The 20,843-nt window shown below is 37.1% G+C and overlaps 1 protein-coding gene across 1 annotated transcript in view; it reads left to right on the plus strand.

Annotated features, from left to right (window-relative positions):
- Positions 1-20,843, plus strand: part of CDKL5 (cyclin-dependent kinase-like 5) — a 74,222-nt gene that overhangs the window by 31,278 nt on the left and 22,101 nt on the right. Inside the window, 7 exon segments of the mRNA XM_010015522.1 lie at positions 1,251-1,387; positions 4,393-4,513; positions 5,700-5,759; positions 11,191-11,281; positions 13,970-14,159; positions 16,066-16,146; positions 19,066-19,226. Coding sequence (XP_010013824.1) covers positions 1,251-1,387; positions 4,393-4,513; positions 5,700-5,759; positions 11,191-11,281; positions 13,970-14,159; positions 16,066-16,146; positions 19,066-19,226 — 841 coding nt within the window.

The following is a 20,843-nucleotide window of genomic DNA, read 5'->3' on the forward strand; positions in this document are numbered from 1 at the left end:
GCCAGCACCGAGCAATTTCAGTCTTAAAATGAAATTATTTAGACTGTGCTAAATTACATATTTTTTAATCAAAACATTTGTGATGATAGTATTTTGTTTTCTTTTCCCCCTGTACATGTCACTTTTTTTTTTCCCCTCTCTCTCTGATGATGATGATTATATGCATTTGTATGACCTGTGTTATTCTCTCCCCAGTGCAAACCTGTTTTTGCATTCTGCTTGCTTGGAAAAACAATTTCTCTTCCTTGTTTCTTCTTCCTCTGCCTCTTTCTTTGTGGTACATGACCTGCAAATATGATTTAGCTTTGAATTTATGCAATTATATCCTATTTAATATCCCTCTATTGTGGATAACAGTTCTAAGAGATTAAAAACCCTGCTTCTACATGTGTATAGGCAAATTTACTGAATTGATGGATTTCATTTTGTGAAATTAAAAATAAAATCTAATATAATCTGGTTTACTTGATATTTCATTGGTTGTATCCTTTAGAACCCAGTCAGTTCAGGACCCTTGATAATAGGCAGTATACAAAGCTTTAGGTAAATCACTCCTCTTGAACAGCTTTCGGACAACTAAATTGTCAAAACAACAGTTAAATTTCTTGACTCCTGAGAATCAGATTCAAGGCTTTGTTGAATCAATACTTGCTCTACTGCTCTCTGTGGCTGCTACACTGGCTTGCATTGCTGATTTTCCATTGAAAGCCTTGTGGGGAATCTTGCAGGACTTACAAATCTGTGCCTTGATCGTAAAGTTTCTCATGGCTTTTGGGGAAAGATTTTTAGAATTAAATAGATTTCTTTGACATAGTTCAAACATGAGCTTTACATTCCAGTGTTTCTGCTAAGGACATATTAACCTTGCCAGTGCTTAGTGCATGTAACATATTTGTGGGGTAGAAGACGTGTCTGTACACATACATGCTTATTTTTTGAAGTGTATTAATGATCTTCATAATGAAAAAGACAGAAATGCAAATGATTTGTTTCTTACAATGTTTTCTGCCACTGAAAACCTAGAACGTAGTGATGTGAGGATTGTATAATGGGAGCACAGTCACCAGTTACCTCTCTTCCAATGCAAAAGCATCCAGGCAGCAGAGTCCACACTACAAAATCAGCCTTTTTCTCTGTAGTATCTAGAAACAGAACTGGGGTTCAAAATGAAGTTTTATAACACTTGTTACTTGGGATTTTGTTTTGGTTTTTAGTAAGTTTTACTGTATCACTTTTACTTTGCACTCTAGAAAATGAAGAAGTCAAAGAAACCACTTTACGAGAGCTTAAAATGCTTCGCACTTTGAAGCAGGAGAACATAGTGGAGCTGAAGGAAGCCTTCAGAAGAAGAGGAAAATTATACTTAGTTTTTGAATATGTGGAAAAAGTGAGTTGAGTTTGTACTATCTTTGCCACAGTTGCATCATCAGTTTCCTGGAGTAGTCTTTAAAATTACTTTAACTTTTAAAAATTAAGCTATTCCAATCTGTAAAAGGAACAGCAAAAACTTTAGTACAATCTGAACTGTTGTAATTAGGCATTTATGTGAGAAAGCAACACTGATAACTTTACTATTGTTTTCATTTCATGTGTTCATATAAAAAGAATAGTTCTTGCATGTATGAAAACAAACGTGTTCAAATTATGTAGACTGGAATACGTATCATATAAAAAAAAATACAATACCTATCCAAACTGTTTAGTCCTGTTTAATTGTAAAGCTGATTAACTGTCCTGCGTTATGTTGTGTAATGAATCTTGACATAGTCATTCAAAACAAGATCATAGACTTTTGACCTTGGAATCTGTTTCAACTTTCTCCACCTTTCCCTGTTAAAAATAGGATATGTGTGCATATTTCTGTAACAAGGCCACTATCAATAGTTGCTTAGAGGGATTTGGCAAAGATCACTGTCATTATCTCCAATCCTGACCTCATTTGAAACAATTCCAAAATTTCCTTAGACTGGCCTACTACTGCCAAGCACCCTGGTCTGTTTCCAGGGAGAAATAACGTAGAACAGATTTGTTGGTGTTGTTTTGTTGGTTTTTTTTTTTAATTTTTGCAATGTTCATGATGAAGCTAGGCCTTGCCTCCGTATTCTAACCATTTAGCATTTCTTCATGGAAAGAATTAGATGATATTGAGATACACACAGTAAAAATAAACACAAACTTAAATATATGTATCTCTGTATCTTTCATAAGATATTGCTCCCTTGACTGAAATTTTTATTTAGTATCTGCTAGTGTGATGTTTCAGTTTAGCTGAGTGCTAGTCCTCTTCAGTCAATTCTTTCTGTTTTAAAGATTCCTCACCCTAAATACTGTGTCTCCTTTATGCAATTAACCATTTATTATGTGGTACAACTTTATTGCATGATGTGAGGTGACCAGTATTAGCCCATAGTTTGGCCAAAATCAGGTTTGTTTTTCACCAGCAGCTCAGCACCTTCTGATGGAGTAGATCATAGAACTAACATCCAAAACTTGGCTTGTTTCACCCACGTTCCTTGTAACTGTTCCAGACACGTGGAATGTCTTTGATCACACACCAATTTAGAACATACATTTAATTTTCTATTACAGTTGACTTGGCTAAGCTCTCCATAGTGGTGGGTTGGAAGAGCAGCATAAATGAAAGACATTTAATTGATCTGATAAAGAGTATACTTCAAATATAGTTAATATCGGTAAGAACACTAGGCTGCAATATCGAATGTTATTTGCATCAGAATAAAAGAATATAATGATAATGGTGGAAATCACGTATAGTCTGTGCCTAATGTAATTTCTGTGTTATAATGGTTGCATTTGTTTTCGGTTAAACACTGCCATCCATGAGCATTTCTCATTTTCAGGTATGTCAAATAGTTTCTTTGAAGACCAGGATGATTTCTATTTTTTTTGGATGAGGGGAGAGTAGGAGGAATTAAATAAAATGTGCTAGAGTAAGCTACTTTTTATTTTAACTGGTGATGAGCACCTTGTGTCCTTTAGGGAATCTTAGCTCTGCAAAACTCAAATCCAGATTACTTAAATTCACCTTTAGTCTAATCTCCTTTATTCATCATCTCCTTAGTTAATGTCTTTATATAGGACTATGTCTTGCTGTGTTGATGCTACTATTTTGGTTCCTATTTGTAACACTAACTTCTTGACTTACTTATCGAGATCCACATGCTTTATGTGGACAAGACTCTAACTAAAATCAATGTGATTCCTTAACAGAAAATTTTCTTACTCAGATCTGAAGTGTATTTCTAAGGAAACTTACACTCAAGCACATATTCCAGTATTTATTCGATTTTAAAACTTAGATTTTTTGTTTTTTTCAAATATTGTCAGTCTCCATTTGTTTTGTCTTATATGTGCGTTCATTAAAATATTTTACAAGAGAAACCTCAAAAGAATGTATTCTACAGCTGAAGAAAATGTTTGTCAAAGACAAGGTAAATATATTTTAAATGAAAAATCTACAGATGCTCAAATCCATAATTAAACGAGTTTTGTACGGCATCATAGCCAAAATACGTATCTCTATTTCAGTGTTCAGTAAATAAGACTTTCCTCTCTTCAAGTGGGCTGCTGCTGCTCGTTATTCGTTCAGGATTCAGAGTGAAAAATTTCCTGTACTTCAAATTGTGCAAAATTGGAGACATTTGGTAACATAATGGGAATCTAAGTGTCCTTTTTCAAAGAGGAAATTTATTGGTATAAGCAATCAATTTATTTACTTCCCTAGATGTATCCATAAAGAGTTAATATGGCCATAGATACTGTAGTGCAAATATGTCTAAGATTAGTATTGCTGTTATACAGCTACAGGATACGTCCTAGGTTGCTATTTTTGCACCTATGAGACATGTTTTATATCTGTTACTCCATTTTCACTAAAAAGCCTGTGTTGCTTTAACTGTACCCATTCACGTACAGACATGGTTTGTGATTAACCATGGCCCAGTCAAAGCAGTAAACTAGCTTAATAATGAAGAAAACAGTGTGTTATAGCACCATTGGATATTTACAAAATTCTGTGCTGTACTAAAATTTTCATGTAGCCACACTGACCTGGTGGTTCTGTTTGAGCAAATTTTTGTAACAAGAGGACTTTTTAGAAATTTTAACTTAAGTGGTTTGATGACAGTCTTTCAGGGACTTGTATATTTGTGGTTCACCTCTAAGGATTATTATCTTCACAAGTGCTTTCTCAAGAAAGAGATCAGGTAGTAGTATGCTTATGATTAAAATACACTCCTTTAGTGTTTAACCATTGATTTTTTGCATAGCCAGGCTCAGTGACCTAAGTTGCATCAAAACACTGAAAGTATGTTATCTTCTAGCAACTAGAGTACAACTTTATATTGAATAATGTGTGTTTTAAACATTTAGAATATGCTTGAATTGCTAGAAGAAATGCCAAATGGAGTTCCACCAGAAAAAGTGAAAAGCTATATCTACCAGCTAATTAAAGCAATTCATTGGTGCCATAAGAATGATATTGTTCATAGAGGTAAGTGTCTAGTTCTCTGCATGGAAATAAGCCCTAGGTAGGAATTTGCTTTCTAAAGGGAAAGATGTTTCAGCTTGAAGTAATTTGTATTTAGCATAAATATAAGCAATTGCTTTATATCAACAGAAAAAAAAAATCTGTAAATTTGGCTGGCTCTCAAGTCTGTTGCATGACTTCAGATCATTTTAAAACTGACTTCATCTACAAAAGTTTGCTGTCCGGTCTTTAGGATATGGTATAAACATTTTATCATATGCACAGTGAAGTGAAACTCCAGTACAGATGTTACCAAAGGAAAAGGAATTTTTTTAAACATTTCATGATGTTTAGTCATTTCACTTTTGAATCTGATAGTAGAATATTAGGAGAAAAATAACCTGAAACCTATAGCTTGGTCCACCCTGTGTTTTACTTCTTAAGGCAGTTCCTTCCAGCTCCCATGAGTTTAGCTCTGTGTATTTGCTTTCTCCTCTAAGCTTTGAGCACTTAGAGTGTACATACGTGTGACTTTATGTAGTTTTGTCTGGTTTATCCTGATTTAGTAAAATTGTATTTTGCTTTGTGGCTTTCCAAGAGTAACATCTCTAATTCATGTTTCCAATAAATTAAATTTCCCATACAGTATGCTATTTATATTTAAGCTTGATCAAATAGAAGCAGGAGTCTGAAAATGTTTTGTAAAATATACTTAGTAAATATACTACACATGGATACCACAATATCCATATAGGAATATAAAAGAAAAAAATGAGTTTAAAGCTAGACAACACTTTTTTGTAAACAAAGGACAAGAGGTGATCAAGAAGATCGTCATAACTGAAAAAGCTGAGCACAACACATGTCTTATTGGTTAAGTGGGTGATTAAATGTCAGTTCTTTGTAGTATTTTGCAATATGCTATATTCTGTATATTGGTTTGCTGCCCAGGAATATCTGTAAGCACCTTTTATCTTCCAATATTTTGTTGGGAAACACTTAAAAAGACTTCAAAAGGCAGAAAATTAATTCTGCATGTTCACAAACTGAATAGCTGGAAGCTGTTTCAGCAGTTGCTCTTGTAATGCTTTGTTTACAATTGCATGAATAACTCTAAATATGTTATAATGAAATAATATTTGTTGACAAAATTCAAAATTAAAAAGAGAAGTTAACAGCATTTTTTTTCCCTCCCTCTCTGATACTCCAGATATCAAGCCAGAGAATCTCTTAATAAGCCACAATGATGTGCTGAAGTTGTGTGACTTTGGTAAGTTCAATAGATACTTGCTTCTTAACCTCTTTAAAGAAAATTTCTTGCAGTGGAGATTTGCCTTATCCTTATAGGAGTTCTACAGTATGTGCTGTTTAAAACTCTTTTAGTGGTCAGAATTGCTTACTTCTGGTTGGTGGCTAGTTCTTTAATTCAGAAGATCTCTGGGCTTAATTTTCATGCCCTGTTAAATGCCTGTATTCACATGTAGATAGAAATGCTGCATTTATCTTTTCCTATATTTGACAAGGCTTTTAGTAGCAGTATTATTGGCATGCAGCTGAAAAGAGTGCAGACAATAAGCTGGTAAGGAGGCTACCAAAACCGTAGGTATATCTGGCCTGTGTATTAAAAGATAATTTTCCCTTGTTTAGTAAAGATACAATAAACTTACAGGTTTCATTTGGTTTTTGAACCACTGGCTTTCAAAGGCTGTTATGTGTGTAGTTATAGGTCAACTTTTATGGTTGTGTTAATGAAGGAATCACATGTCCGCATATTATTAATGACTGAATGGTTGGAGCTTAGAGTCAGAGTTGTATATGTAAACTTTGGTGTTTCCTGACCTATAAGTACCTGTTTAATGTCAGATTTATGGCTTTGAAGAATCAGCACCCAAGCACAAGGTGAACTTTGCCCGTGTGAGTAATCCCCAGAAGACAACAGAGCAGAGTGTATGCTGTTCCAACAATCTGTATTTTTATTCTAAATACTACAGAAACACAGAGCAAAGTATTTTTCCCTCTAAAAAGCTTACAGTTTGGCTTGGTAAATAAAAAAACAATTCCATAGTGCTACCCAAGGGCACTTTCAGCGAGAGTGGTTTGTAAGCTGTCATTTCAAACCTCTGCAATTTTGAATGAAAAGAAGAACTGAAAAAAAAACCCCAAAACTAGATTGAAACAGGTTTTTTAGGAACACAAAAAAGGCATTTGTCATTTGCAGTGTTGCTCATTTCTTTTAATCCTAAAGGCATTTTTGCTTAAGCATTCAGAAACAATAAACATTCTAGGAAAAGTCTTAGAAGATTTTGTCCATGAGAGTACTTTGAATTAAGGGCAATTTATTCTGCATTGTAAGGAACTGCACAGCTCTGACAGAACACCAGGGTACTGTGTGTGGTGCCCTCAGTGCCTTTGCCTTTTTGTTGCCTTTGTCTTTTTGGTATCCACAGTCTTCCTGTCTACAGTGCTGTGGCCACCCTCCCCGGCAGCTCTGTGCCCAGGCTGCCCTGGCACTGTTGCCCAGAGCTGGTGGGCAGGATTTTTCCCTTACCCTACACTCATTTTCAGGGCCTTGCCCCCGTGCAAAGGAAACCCCTCTGGGGCTGGCAGAGCAGGGGTCTCCCACTGGGGCTGGTGTAGCATACTCCTTGCTCCTTCTCCGCACTAGCTTTGAGCCATTAGGGAGCACAGGACCCAGTCACTGCCTTGCACAGAGTTTAACAACCAATCAGCAGGCAACACCTGCCCCTGACTAATGTCTGCTCCAATCAGGGCTAACAACATCACAAGCAGGAACACCCAATGGGGTCCTGATGGGAACTGTTCACCCTCAGCTCCTTCCATGTCCATGGGGAAGAGCCTTCCCTGGCCCTTGCCCTCCCCCCTTCAAGTAATATTCACCATTAGAGTTGGTATATGGCATCAGCTAACAGATTGCATGTGAACTCATGTCAGCATCCTCTGTGCAACAGTATTACAGGAAGATATAAAGTTGAACAAATGGTACAATTGTGTTCTGGACATCCGTTTTCTCACTAGATGATGTGAATTCTACTAGCAATGACGTTCTGTGTGGTCCATTGCTTTGCTCACACTGTATGCTGCAGACATATTTTCCTTCTACTGTTGGAAAATACATGCAGTCACAATGTACTCGTGGTGCTCAGCACAATCTCAAGGAAAGAAGACTAAATTGTGGGAATTTCTGTTTTTCTTATGTATGTTAGTGTGACTTTTGACAAATATTTTAGATTTAGTTGAATTTAAATTTCCAAGCAATTTAGGATCAGTTTTAATTTTTTAGTCTTATTGCTAATTGACATTATTGCTAGTAGCTTAAGCTGTTACTGTAAAATGTCTGTCAACAACATTAGCCACAAGTGTTTCCTGAACATATACAGATAAGGATATAAGAATTCACCCTGTAAAATGTCTGCCTACCTAACTTAATTCTTATTTTGGAACACAGGTACTTGTCACATAGAGTGCCACATTCCTCATGTGACAACAAATGCAAAGAATCACAGAATCATAGAATGGTTTGGGTTGAAAAGGACCTTAAGATCATCTAGTTCCAACCCCCTTGCCATGAGCAGGGACACCTCACACTAAACTATGTGGTCCAAGGCTCTGTCCAACCTGGCCTTGAACACCACCAGGGTTGGAGCATTCACAACTTCCTTGGGCAACCCGTTCCAGTGCCTCACCACCCTCACTGTAAAGAACTTCTTCCTTATATCTAATCTAAACTTCCCCTGTTTAAGTTTAAACCCATTACCCCTTGTGCTATCACTACAGTCGCTAATGAAGAGTCCCTCCCCAGCATCCTTATAGGCCCCCTTCAGATACGGGAAGGCTGCTATGAGGTCTCCACGCAGCCTTCTCTTCTCCAGGCTGAACAGCCCCAACTTTCTCAGCCTGTCTTCATAAGGGAGGTGCTCCAGCTCTCTTCTCATCCTCGTGGCCCTCCTCTGGACTTGCTCCAACAGCTCCATGTCCTCTGGTGAAGACACCAGAACTGTACAAGCTGCAAGCGTACACTGCCGACTCATGTCAAGCTTGTCATCAACCAGAGGTCTATGCATCCATCCCAATGTGTATATAGAAGTAATTGGATGTTTCTGAATAGCGCACTGGACAAAACAGTCTGAATAGCAAAGTTCATACATTTTTAATAAGATAGTTTTTCATAATCTTTGTGCCATGTGTTCTGTACATATTGTGCTAGATAAAAATGAGATTGAATATGGTGATTGCCTGGACACATGTTGTGTGGGTGTCCTTTCTGCCAATAGGAGTAGAAAAAGAGAACAGTACAAAATGCCGATTACAGCAGATACATCTGACTATTGGAAATAGGCTTTCTGATTAATGTGTTTGCTGTTTCAACACCAGGATTTCAAAATTACTTGTTTTAGCAATCTCTTTATTTCTGTACGATGCGTAAGCATAGAAATCATGAAACACAGGACTGGAAAAGACCTCAAGAAATCCTCTGGTTCTTACACCTACTCAAATAAAGGATTAAGCGTGTCTCTGTCATTCTTGACAGGTGTTCACTTAGCTTATTCTTGAAACTCTGAATAATGGTGGTTACCTAGTGTTCCTAAGCATCTATTAAAGTACTTACATGTCATTAGTGTTAGAATGTTTTACCATATGTCTAATTTAAATTCGCCTTATTTCTCTATAAGAAGTTCAATCTTCTTTTTTCCTTACACCTTTCTTCTTGACATCTCTCTTACCGTGTTCTGAGCTGTTTAAAGTCCTTTCTTGAAATTTCTTATTTTGCTTGTTCTCTCTTCTTGCATCACAGTGCATTTGCAAATGCTATTGCTTTCACACTTGCTCTCCCAAATCGTCTTCTGTCTTAATCTTCTTATCTGTTCCTTCTCACTGTTTAGAGTTGGGTCTAATCTTCTCCCTAATTACCTTCTCTTATTTTGTATCAAAAAATTGTTCCCGATACCTCAGCACAACTTGGAGGAAGGAACAATAAGCTAACTCCACCATGACTTAAAAAAAAAAAGTAATTGTGCCTGTAGGAAGGTATTAAGGTTTTTGAATAATTCTGTCCATTATCTTTCATCATGATGTCATAGCATCAGAGTAGTAGTGAATCCATAAAATGGTTTCTTACATCACTCAACACTGAAGCCCTTGACAAGAATATTGCTTTATATCTTGCCACATCAAATCCATACTGTGTCTAGCCTGTGAAGTTGGGGCTAATTTTTCAGACTATGTTAGCTGCTGGTGGTTTCTGGACATAGTAGCTCCTGACTGTGACAAGATTCCAGTAAACTGGCTTGGAGGGAGGAGGATGCATCCTTGACTTGCTGATTTTTCTGGTGCACATGAGCTCGTGAGCTTCTGGGCTTTTGTGTTACATTAACACATGAGTTTATTTGTATCATGTGTCATCTACCTTTGTTTCCTACCCTGCTTCAGTCTGGGGCTTCCCACTGTTCATTTTGGCAGTCCCAGTTCTTCAATACAGCTCCTGGTTATCTTCCCTCTCTCGTGAAAGATTTTTCACGGACAGGATTAATCAGATAGGTCAAGTAATTTGAAACAGAAACAGGGATGCCTAACCAGTTCTTAATATAATAATAATGTTTAGAAATTTACTCAATCCCAATGTTACAAGTAATAAAAAATTCTTTTCCAGCTTTTCTCCAGCAGCATCAGTAATGTTTATTAGACTTCATGGGAATAGAACAGAATTATTATTGTTTTGGGACAACTTTGAAATATCTGTTCTCATCATATGTGCCTTTTAGTTTACTAATTCTTGAAGATAGGGCTATCTTGCCAAAAATAACAGCTGTAACCTATGGCATTAACACATTTATCATTGTTTTCTCAAATCAATATTCTAATAATAATAATGGCTGGGCTTCCTCACACAAAGCTGCCAGATGAGATAGTTTCAGAATTAAAAAAAAAAAAACTTAAAAATTGCAACCTTACAACCAAAGTTGTGAGGGAAAAGAGATTTTGGCAGCTTCTGCATAAGAACTCAGATATAAAGAAAAATTACTTGAGTAAAAAAAGTGCATTGAAGTAGCACTTACTGATTCTGAAAATTAAATTATGCTTTATACCTCTGCAACACTTTGGAATTTTTATTCTTTGTTCATCACTCATGCAATGATGGAAAGACTCAGGGATTTCACTGAAGGGAATTTTGGACCAAGTTTTAATGCCACATCCTAACTACAGGTCAATCAGTCTCACTGCTGTGCCTGGGTCAGGGAGGGAGAGTCTTTAGATGAGAATAATACATAGTTTCTTGACCAATTTAAAAATTTGAATGTAGTGAGACTGTAGTAGTTAGGATCCATGAGTGGAAGAGTGTTGTTTCTAATGTTATGAATCCTGCAAACAGCATCTCAGTGACATTTAGTGGCAATAGTTCAATAACTTGCACGGCGTACTGACAGGTAATTTTTATCAATCTGTTTTGATTATGGCAAAGCACCAAAAGTAATAGCAAAACCCCATAGACTTCTGAGAAGAGTACACAATAAAAGCTTGCAATTCCGTAGACAAGCAGTAGTTGCAGAAATCATTCTACACCAGAAGTTGTAAACAATTCACTTCTATATAAATAGGCGTGATCTCTTAACTGCCAAAATCCATGGTGTTATGCATGTTCTATTTAAAATAGGATATAATCTTTCACACTGTTTTGTTGACAGGCTTTGCTCGTAATCTCTCTGAAGGAAGCAATGCTAACTATACAGAATATGTGGCTACCAGATGGTACCGCTCACCTGAACTCTTGCTTGGGTAAGTACAATTTGTAGAACTATGATGATAAATCTTGGCTGATTCTTTATATATTTTTTTTCCAAGCACCTTTTGTAAGATTTACCCATAGAGAGCTGTTGTTGATTTAAAGGGAAGATTTCAAGAGGCTTCCAGATTTTCATTAATTTTTGTCTATTTCCAGTAAGTCAGTATGAATCATAGACATGTTAATTTGTCTTGAGCTGAGCAGTGTTCAACTGATTAAAATATGAAGCTGAATTATAACAGTTGTAGTTCAGATTCCTGCCTTCCTATTCCCTTCATAAGAGGTTTCCATGGTAGTCCTGTAGCTTAAGATATTCCATCAGCCTTGTGGTGGACTCACATAGCAATGGTAGTGCACCTTTCACCACATTAAACTCCTCTTCATCCTTTCGGTCAAAACTGCAATTTGGTTTTCATTTCCAGTTACTCTTCACCAGCACTGCTGAAGTGCTGGTAAGGACTCAGAAGGATGATGCTAGCTTTTTACTAGCCACGAAGAATTTATTGAAGGACATCATAAGGAAGGAGCAAAGGAAACAGATTTAGCATAGGATTTGCCACCTCCAACTCTTGGTGCTGTCTTATTCCAGAAATAGGCAAGCCAGCTGTAACTGAAAAATATCTTGAAACAGAGGCTGAGTTGTTGGATTACAAGTTTCAAAAGAGACTCAGTGAGATATGGTTTCAGTTCAGTCTTTGTTCCAGTCTTTATTCTTTTTATATGCCTTTTCTTTTACAAGAGAAGGATTCTCCAGTTATTCTGCTCACAACCTAAACATCCAAAAGAGATTCTTGAAGTTGGATGTTTACAAAATTTTTTTACAAATTCAACAGGCAAGAACTCAAACATATAGAAAAGGAGTTGCATCAGTCTGTAGTAGGAACAATGAACAGACACAAGTATGTAATGCATTAGCTGTTGTACAGTTGACGTGGGCAGCTAAACAAACTTGAAGAGGAACAGAATCTTAGAGTGAAAATCAGAAATTGACATAGAATCATGGAGTAGTTAGGGTTGGAAAGGACCTTAAGATCATCTAGTTCCAATCCCCCTGCCATGGGCAGGGACACCTCACCCTAGACCATGTCACCCAAAGCTCTGTCCAACCTGGCCTTGAACACTGCCAGCGTTTAAGCATTTACCGCTTCTTTGGGCAACCTGTTGCAGTGCCTCATTACCCTCACAGTAAAGAAACTTTTTACTTATATCTAGCCTAAACTTTCTGTGTTTAAGTTTAAACCCATTCCCCCTTGGACTATTGTGTACAGTTCTGGTGTCCTCAACATAAAGAGGACACGGAGCTGTTGGAGCAAGTCCAGAGGAGGGCCACAAGGATGAGAAGAGAGCTGGAGCACCTCCCTTATGAAGACAGGCTGAGAAAGTTGGGGCTGTTCAGCCTGGAGAAGAGAAGGCTGCGTAGAGACCTCATAGGAGCCTTCCAGTATCTGAAGGGGGCCTATTAAGGATGTTGGGAAGGGACTCTTTGTTAGGCACTGTAGTGGTAGGACAAGGGGTAATGGGTTTAAACTTAAACAGGGGAAGTTTAGATTAGATATAAGGATATTACTGTTCTTTACAGTGAGGGTGGTGAGGCACTGGAACAGGTTGCCCAAGGAAGTTGTGAATGCTCCATCCCTGGCTGTGTTCAAGGCCAGGTTGGAGTTTAGTGTGTGGTGTCCCTGCTCATGGCAAGGGGGTTGGAACTAAATGATCTTAAGGTCCTTTCCAACCCTAACTATTCTATGATTCTATGATCTATAACTACAGTCCCTGATGAAGAGTCCCTCTCCAGCGATTCTCTGTTTCTTCAATGTTCGTGACTTTAGAATGAATGGTACAGTAGTCTACAACTCTCTTCTTTTCACACAAACTTCCGTTCTCTACATTCCTATTTTGTGTCCTATGTCTTACAAACCATCTTCAAGTCTCTCCTGACTAGAGTATCCATATTGCCTCTTCTTCTGTTAAATACCTTCATTGCTGACGTAGCATCTTTTGTTACTAGCAGTTTAAAGTATGAGATGCCATCTTCCTTACCACACAACATTGCTTGCACACACAGAGACTACAAATCAGAATTCCTCCCCAAACCTCCTTCTGTGATTTTGCTCCAAAACAGGAATTACCTGTTTTATGATACTTTCACTTCTTCCCCACCTGTGCTTTTTAAGGAATAGCTTTCAGGGACATTCTATTTTCTCTCTGATTAAAAATTTCAATGTATGAATGCTGCAACAAAGATTTCGTATCATTTCTGTTGTCCCAGTGGTCAAACCCAAGATGCCTATCCACCTATTGAACACAGTGAAAAAAGAAATGTAATGCAGAAATAGAGCACAGTCATTAAACCCTGGGTAGCAGAGAAGTTAATGCTAGTTTAACTGGGAATGGTAACTGCTTCACAGTCAGACAGACTATTCTTGTGGGTAAGATTTTTCACAAAGGTAGCCAGATCCCTTGGGGTACTTGAGAATTCTGCTCATGCTGTCTCAAGCAATGATACATCAGGCAATCCATGGCAGAAACAGAGGACTTGGTATTTGAGGTAGTTTCTTTAATATTAAAGTCTATTTTTATGTGTTGTAAGGAAGAAGGCCATGGGAAATATGGCCTGTAAATTGAAACAGCTCAGTAAGAAGACAGTGTCAGTGGGTGAAAAACATTGTATGTTCACTTTACAGAGCCCCTTATGGAAAGGCTGTGGATATGTGGTCTGTAGGCTGTATCCTGGGAGAGCTGAGTGACGGGCAGCCCTTGTTTCCTGGTGAGAGCGAGATTGACCAACTCTTTACCATTCAGAAGGTGCTAGGCCCGCTGCCAGCCGAGCAGATGAAGCTCTTCTATAGCAACCCACGCTTCCATGGCTTGCGGGTAAGAGAAAGCTTTGTTCTTCCTTTTTTTTTTATTACTTTATTTACTCGCACAGTATTTACAGTATTGTCATTCTTGCTGTGAAGGTTCTTTTCATTTACATTGTGCATTATGCATTGCGTGTGTTTCTGTGTAAGTATAGGATATTTAGACTATAAGGCATTCATAATTTGAAGTAAAATTCTGATCACACCAGTACTGAGTTTATGTTATTTGTGCTGCTAAAAGTTGAATTAAGATTTGCCTTTCATTTCTTTGACTTCTTTGACATGCAAGTTAGCATTTACACCCAGCTTAGCATTACCCTGCAAGGTTGACACTGTGAAATTTAGTGGTAGTCAGTTCGAGGTATGGAAAACTCATGCCTGCTGTAATCAGGCTACTGTGTTGGAAAAATCTAAGCCGTAGATGCTGCTGTAATGGCAGAAGAGCATTTTGCCTTTTGACTTACAGTCCTGGAGAGTTGATATAAGCCAGGTGGGTGAAAAAGCTCTTCCTAGTGTCAGCATTGTTCCCCTTTCAGGGATTTGCCTATACCATGTAATGGCAGATACAGTAGTGTGAAGAAGCTGCTCAAGCTGGGATGTGCAATATGGCAAAATCCCAGAGGCAATATACATAAGCAATAGCTCTGTTTACTTTAACAATACCTGGTCAGTGATTGTACTCATGTTTCCTTGTAACTCAGTTTTGGTTGGCATTTTTTATTCATTAATGTTGCTTAGAAAGGTGAATTTATGGTCTTGACAAATGGTCAGCAATTCATAGTGGTCTAACACACATATACAATGCACATGCAGTGCAGTTTGCTTCCAAATAAAATGCATTTTTGGAAATGAGTGTTTATTCTGGGTTGCTCTTTAAAGCATAGGTTTGACGGTAGTATTTAATCTGAGGAAGGTGAACATGTAAATATAGGCAAGCCCTAGATGTGAGAGCTGAAAAATGCTCAACTGAAAGTAAAGGAATGAAAGTCTTCAATACTTCCTGCTCATTGGCATTTTTAGACCAAACATGTAACTTTCATCTGTTTTTATACCATAGCAAACACCATGTGAAATATTTATCTTCATGTTTGTTGATATTTTGTTGTTGTTGCTGTTTGTCTTTATCACTGACTTGAATTTTATTGCTTTCTTGTATTTTCAGTGATTTTTAACCATAAATCAGTATTTTATGTGGTTATATTTTATGTATGACTTGAGCCCGTTTGGACATACAGTGATGGCTTTCAGGTACCTGTAGGCAAGAACACTATGTGCCTCCTATTGTGAGTGTTCTTGCTTTGATGTCTTAGTTTAGGAGGACTTTTTAGAAAATACATAGGTTGTGGATGGGATCAAGCCAAGCTGCAACTGAAACACTTGCATAGTATTAGGCAAATTCCACAACTCTTTGAACTGCTAACAAAGTGTCTAGATCTCAGTTGCATAGTTTTGGATAAACGGTGATTAATGCAATAGGCTGGCTGATTGTTGGTTTGATTTGTTTTGACTTTTTTCCAGTCTTCTCTGGTATTCTAATGCATATTTCTTTAAAATCAGCATAAGTTAGGTCCATGAGGGATTTTATGCCTCTGCTGGAAATTCAGCCTTAATTCCTAATTCTGAAAACACTGGCATTTATTTTAGGTTTTGAATTTGAACTTAACAGCACTGAAGTGAGTTTATCTATTTGTTTGTTGTCAGTTAAATGTAGTCAAGAAATGGATCTTTCTTTTCAACACATTGTACTTGATGATACATTTTAGCAATGAAATAGCAACTTTTCTTTCATTTCATAAAAAGAAAAATTCTTTGTCTTACTTGACCTTTGCCTTGTTAACAAAGCAAAAAAAACCAAAAAACTGTATTCATGTATACCTTGTTTACACTACCAGTATATTTATGCTATATTATTTTTACAGTTTCCAGCAGTCAATCATCCACAGTCTTTAGAGAGAAGATACTTGGGCATTTTAAGTGGTGTATTGCTTGATCTTATGAAGGTAGGAAAACGTATTTTCTGCCTGTAATATGTAGGAGACTTTTTGTATCTGTTTCCCAATATAATGCGCCTTAAAAGTACTTGTGAACTTCCTTTGAGATATTTTGGTATCGCTGTTGTTTGTAGCATGGCTTGGTATTTCCTAGGAATCAGAAAAATACCCCTTGCAAATTTGCAAATGCCAGGAGAGTGTTCAAGCTGGACTGATTTGATAAACAATATCTAATCCAGAAAAAAGAATCACCATCATTTGCAGCAATACGCGTTCACACTGACATACATTCAGATGAACAGGTTACCTTAGTAATGCTGGAGTATGAGCTCTCAACCAGTAAAAAAATTAGGTAAATTAACAGAGTATTTAGGCTAACTGGAGTTGTTCGTTTGTTGTTGGAACAGCATGAGGATGTGGACAGTTGTCAAAGACAAAGTTGAAGCACAGTATTTTATTTTTTTTTTAATCTAAATCCTTAATCTACTTGCTGTCCCTCACCTCTACACAGTGTGTATGTTAAGTTACTCTTCAGTCCTGTTTTGGAACAAGTCAGCTCGTTTGCCCATGGCCAAACTAGGACATTGTCCCAAGAAAGTTTCTTACAGGGGATTAGGGTAAGCTGGCTCTCCTCAAAATGGCCAAACAGTGTAAAGCATTGTGCTATCCATTTGTGCCATGTTTCTGGGTATGCAACACGTATTATTGTTTTTATTATTATACTATAAAAACATCACATGGTAAGCTGCAGTACAACCCGCCCTTTATTTCATCCACAGTAAGCTGAAAAAAAAGTCATAGTGTCAAAAATTAGGTTTAGAATCACACGGGTACCACCTAAGAATTAAAAGCAATCTGTGACAAGTATGAAGCATAGCTATGGCTAATCAATTCTAAATTGTGTAGTCCCAAGCCCATCTGTGCCAGCTGTCTTGGAAACCAAGGTCAGCTGCTTTGGGGTATACTTGGGTGTTTACTTGCTTTTAGCAGTACTGATGCAGCCAGCAGAAATACACCAAATTTGCTCTACTCTTTTCTTCAACACAACTGGTTCAAATTGCTTTCATTTAATCTCCCTGCCTCATGAAAAGAGTCAGCATAGCTTTTATCTTGCCTTTATGGAGTCTGCAAAATTAGGTACCTCAAAACCTGCTGGTTCTGATATTATACATTCTCATCTAATATTATACATTCTCATCTATTTTTTAATTCACAGAAACTTTTTTCTGGCATCCTAGTTAGCTGTAGCTCAAGCTGTGGTAGCATATATTGCAGAACATCATTCTTCACTGTTACACATGCTGGCGTGGGGTTTATTTTAATTTTATCCTAATTTTTACGTTCTATCTCAGTGTCTTCTGGGTTCTTTTGGTGTGATTTGAAAGTTACAAAGTTGTGAAATAAAGCACTTTAATTTTAGGTAAACAAGTTTTCTGTCCATATTTCTTCTTCTAAGTTGAGAAAGGTCAAGGATTTTGTAGAGGGGTTATTTTGTGTTTGACCTACGTTACTTACTTCAGGACTTGGAACTTTTGAAAGAATAAGCAAAAGACTACAAGGAGCAGAAGAGACTTGTGGTTAAGTTGCATGCTACAAATGCTGCAAATACTTTGCTATTTGCCTGTCTCTTCTCCAGACACCGGACAGTCTGGCACATGTCCACGCTTGGTGTGTTTCTCATTATCTGCATTCCCAGGGACCTCAGATCTGATTACTAGATTACTGAATAACCCCACACTTCAACTTAAGCAGCTAAAGTAGTGAGTTATTGATGTATCTCTGATTAGAAAGCATTTCAGGGCTAGATTAATGAAGAGGCACCCATCTGGCCCTGTTGTGTTTCTTACTGCTCGCTTTCCCTCTCTCTCACAAATCATGCTGTTTCTCAAGCATGCATTTTGGGGTTGGGAGCATGTGATGACTTGGGCAAAAAGGCATTGAGTATTTCAGTCTTTTTCATATCATCTGTCGTCCAGTTGTCTCCCCCATTCAGCAGCAGACATGCATTTGCTCTGAGCTTCTGTTTATTACTAGAATATTTGTAGAACCCCTTCTTTCTACCCTTGATGTTCTCCATTTGCTTTAGCTCCAGCTGGACTTGGGCCTTCCAAAGTGGCCTAACCTTTGTGCTAATGCAGTTTTTGAGGTCAAGTAGCCAAATACTGTGTTAATGCATATATACACAGTGTTGTTCTCTATTCAACCTGTAAAAAAAGCTATTCTTTTTACTTAATAGCCTTGCTGACAGTAGTGCATGTTCAGATATTCCAAGATAAGTTTTGTATTGCCCTGTTCTGTAAGAAATGTATCAAACTTCTCAAAATACTGTTTTACTGGGTGTACTTGAATCCTGGAAGTAAAAACCAGAACTCTTATTTTTGTATATTTTTTGAAATACCAACTTTAAAATATTATTTTTGTTTGGATAAGAATGTTCCCATATGCTTGTTCTGTTTGTTAAGCCTGTTTCATTGTAGCATTTTGTTACCATTAAATTTAATATTTTTCGTTCTAAAAAACATTGTTGTAAGGTATATCCTGAAAAATATGCTTAAAATATATATAATTTAAACACATATAGGTATATACGTAAAACATATTTTAAATTTTTTAGCTATTTTTTTTATTTTAAGCATATTTTAAGCACAAGTATATAACTATATGTATGCATACATATATTCATTATATATATATGTGTTTCATAATAAGCAACGCTGAGAACTTCCATCTCAAGTAGAACATAGGGGGTTTTAAGTGTTTATCTTGTAGCCTATGTAGTTTAATGCAACATGAAATTATTTTAGCAGTTGCATCTAATCACAGAAACTCTGTAGAGTAAAAAACTATGTATGTTCTGAATTTTGTTATATTTTTTGCTGATGCAAAGACAGATACTAACATTTAAACTTTGGGATTTGTTTTCCAAAGAACTTACTGAAGTTAGATCCAGCAGATAGATATTTGACAGAACAATGTTTGAACCATCCTTCGTTTCAAACCCAAAGACTCTTGGATCGCTGTGGGAGCTCACCTTCGCGGTCAGCTAAGAGAAAACCTTACCACGTAGACAGCAACACATTATCTAACAGGTAAACATAGTCATGTCACTGTCATCACTGACATTTGCTCTGTCAATGAGTTGATATCATGCTTACATAAACCACCATCTACAAGAAAAGAAAAGTAGTTGTTTAGGCATATTGAGACATATATACTGTTCCATGTTGACGGTGTTCAAGGCCAGGTTGCACAGAGCCTTGGGCGACATAGTTTAGTGTGTGGTGTCCCTGCTAATGGCAGGGGGGTTGGAACTTTCCAACCCTAACTATTCTATGATTCTGTGATTCTATGTCTATCTGAATAAAGGAAGTAGACACAGTTTTACTGTATTATAGCTATTCAAGGTGAAATTCTTGCTGAGTTTTTGCAGCAGGCTGAATGCTTCTTGTAAAAACAAGAAAAGGAAAAAAGAAAAAGACAGCATTCAAGCCATTTCTGCATATGACAAAGAAAATTAAGTTGGCTAACCTGTCTTAAAAACATTAGCCTTTTTCTTGAACAACATAAGGAATTTTGTGGCTTGGAGGGTGCCTGAGATTCCAAAGGAATGCTCTTTTCTTTGGAATGCTACCATTATTGTACATGTGCAAATCGGTCCAAGGTTTTGATATTTGAAAGTTCAAAATTTGCACAGATTTTTAGCAGCTAAGTGTCCTGAAAACTATGTGTATTGGTCATGCTCCAAATTGTGCATGAACAGAATTCTTCTGCGGTTATAAATCAACTCTAGTCTACTCAAACTTAAAGCAGGATGTATTTGCTCAGCAACTCCCTTGTTGGACCCACATAGCTTGAGAGAAGCCGAGTGGTTTTAATACATCAAGGAACCAGGTTTACTGGTGGATAGATACTTCAGTACAAAAAGCCTCATGGTATTTCTCTGACAAAAGCTTTCATAAAGGCCACCCGCTGAAGTATAGCAGAACAATAGTGGGTTTTAATCCTAGCCATGTTTTTTGGTGGTTCTTCCTGTGAGATTCAAAAACATTACTCTTTTTAAGATTTGGGATGGTGGAATACACAATCTATACTTTTTCAGAGCTAGACACCAAAAAGTTTTAGCTGCTCCTATAGATATGAGATATCTTCTTAGGATAGAAGTTTTACCGTTAGAGATGTAGCGTCATAAAAATGCCACATCAAAACTTAGATCCCTGGGGAACTTCCTGCCTAAAAGGCTTGCCAAGCAGCTTGATTTAAAATTACTATATTCCTTATATTTCTAAGGTTAAAAAAAAACAAAACAAAACAAAAAAAAGACTTCATTTTAAATAAAAGATATTTTAAACTGTCATTAAAATTGCAGAATTTTTATGAACTGTGATAAAGTGTAATACAAAAATCCTAGGTACATAAATGGCTAGCAGTATCCAATTATAATTATCAACAAGATCAACAAAGGTACAAACTCATCAGTGAGCTCTCACTTTAACACCCAGTAATATCTCTGAGGTACATCATTATCATAGATTTGATACAAAAATAAGTTAGCTGTAAGTTAAGTTAACCTAGCCTGCCTAGGTCCATCAAGACTAACAACCGTAGCTACAGCATTGCCCAGACGTGGCTAGTTTGCAATGCCAGAATAAGTCCAGAAGCAGAACTGGTTTTATGCCAGAAAACCTGAGATAATAAATCCTGCTTAA

Source organism: Nestor notabilis, unplaced genomic scaffold (genome assembly GCF_000696875.1).
Source record: "Nestor notabilis isolate BGI_N333 unplaced genomic scaffold, ASM69687v1 scaffold7875, whole genome shotgun sequence".
NCBI lineage: Eukaryota > Metazoa > Chordata > Aves > Psittaciformes > Psittacidae > Nestor > Nestor notabilis.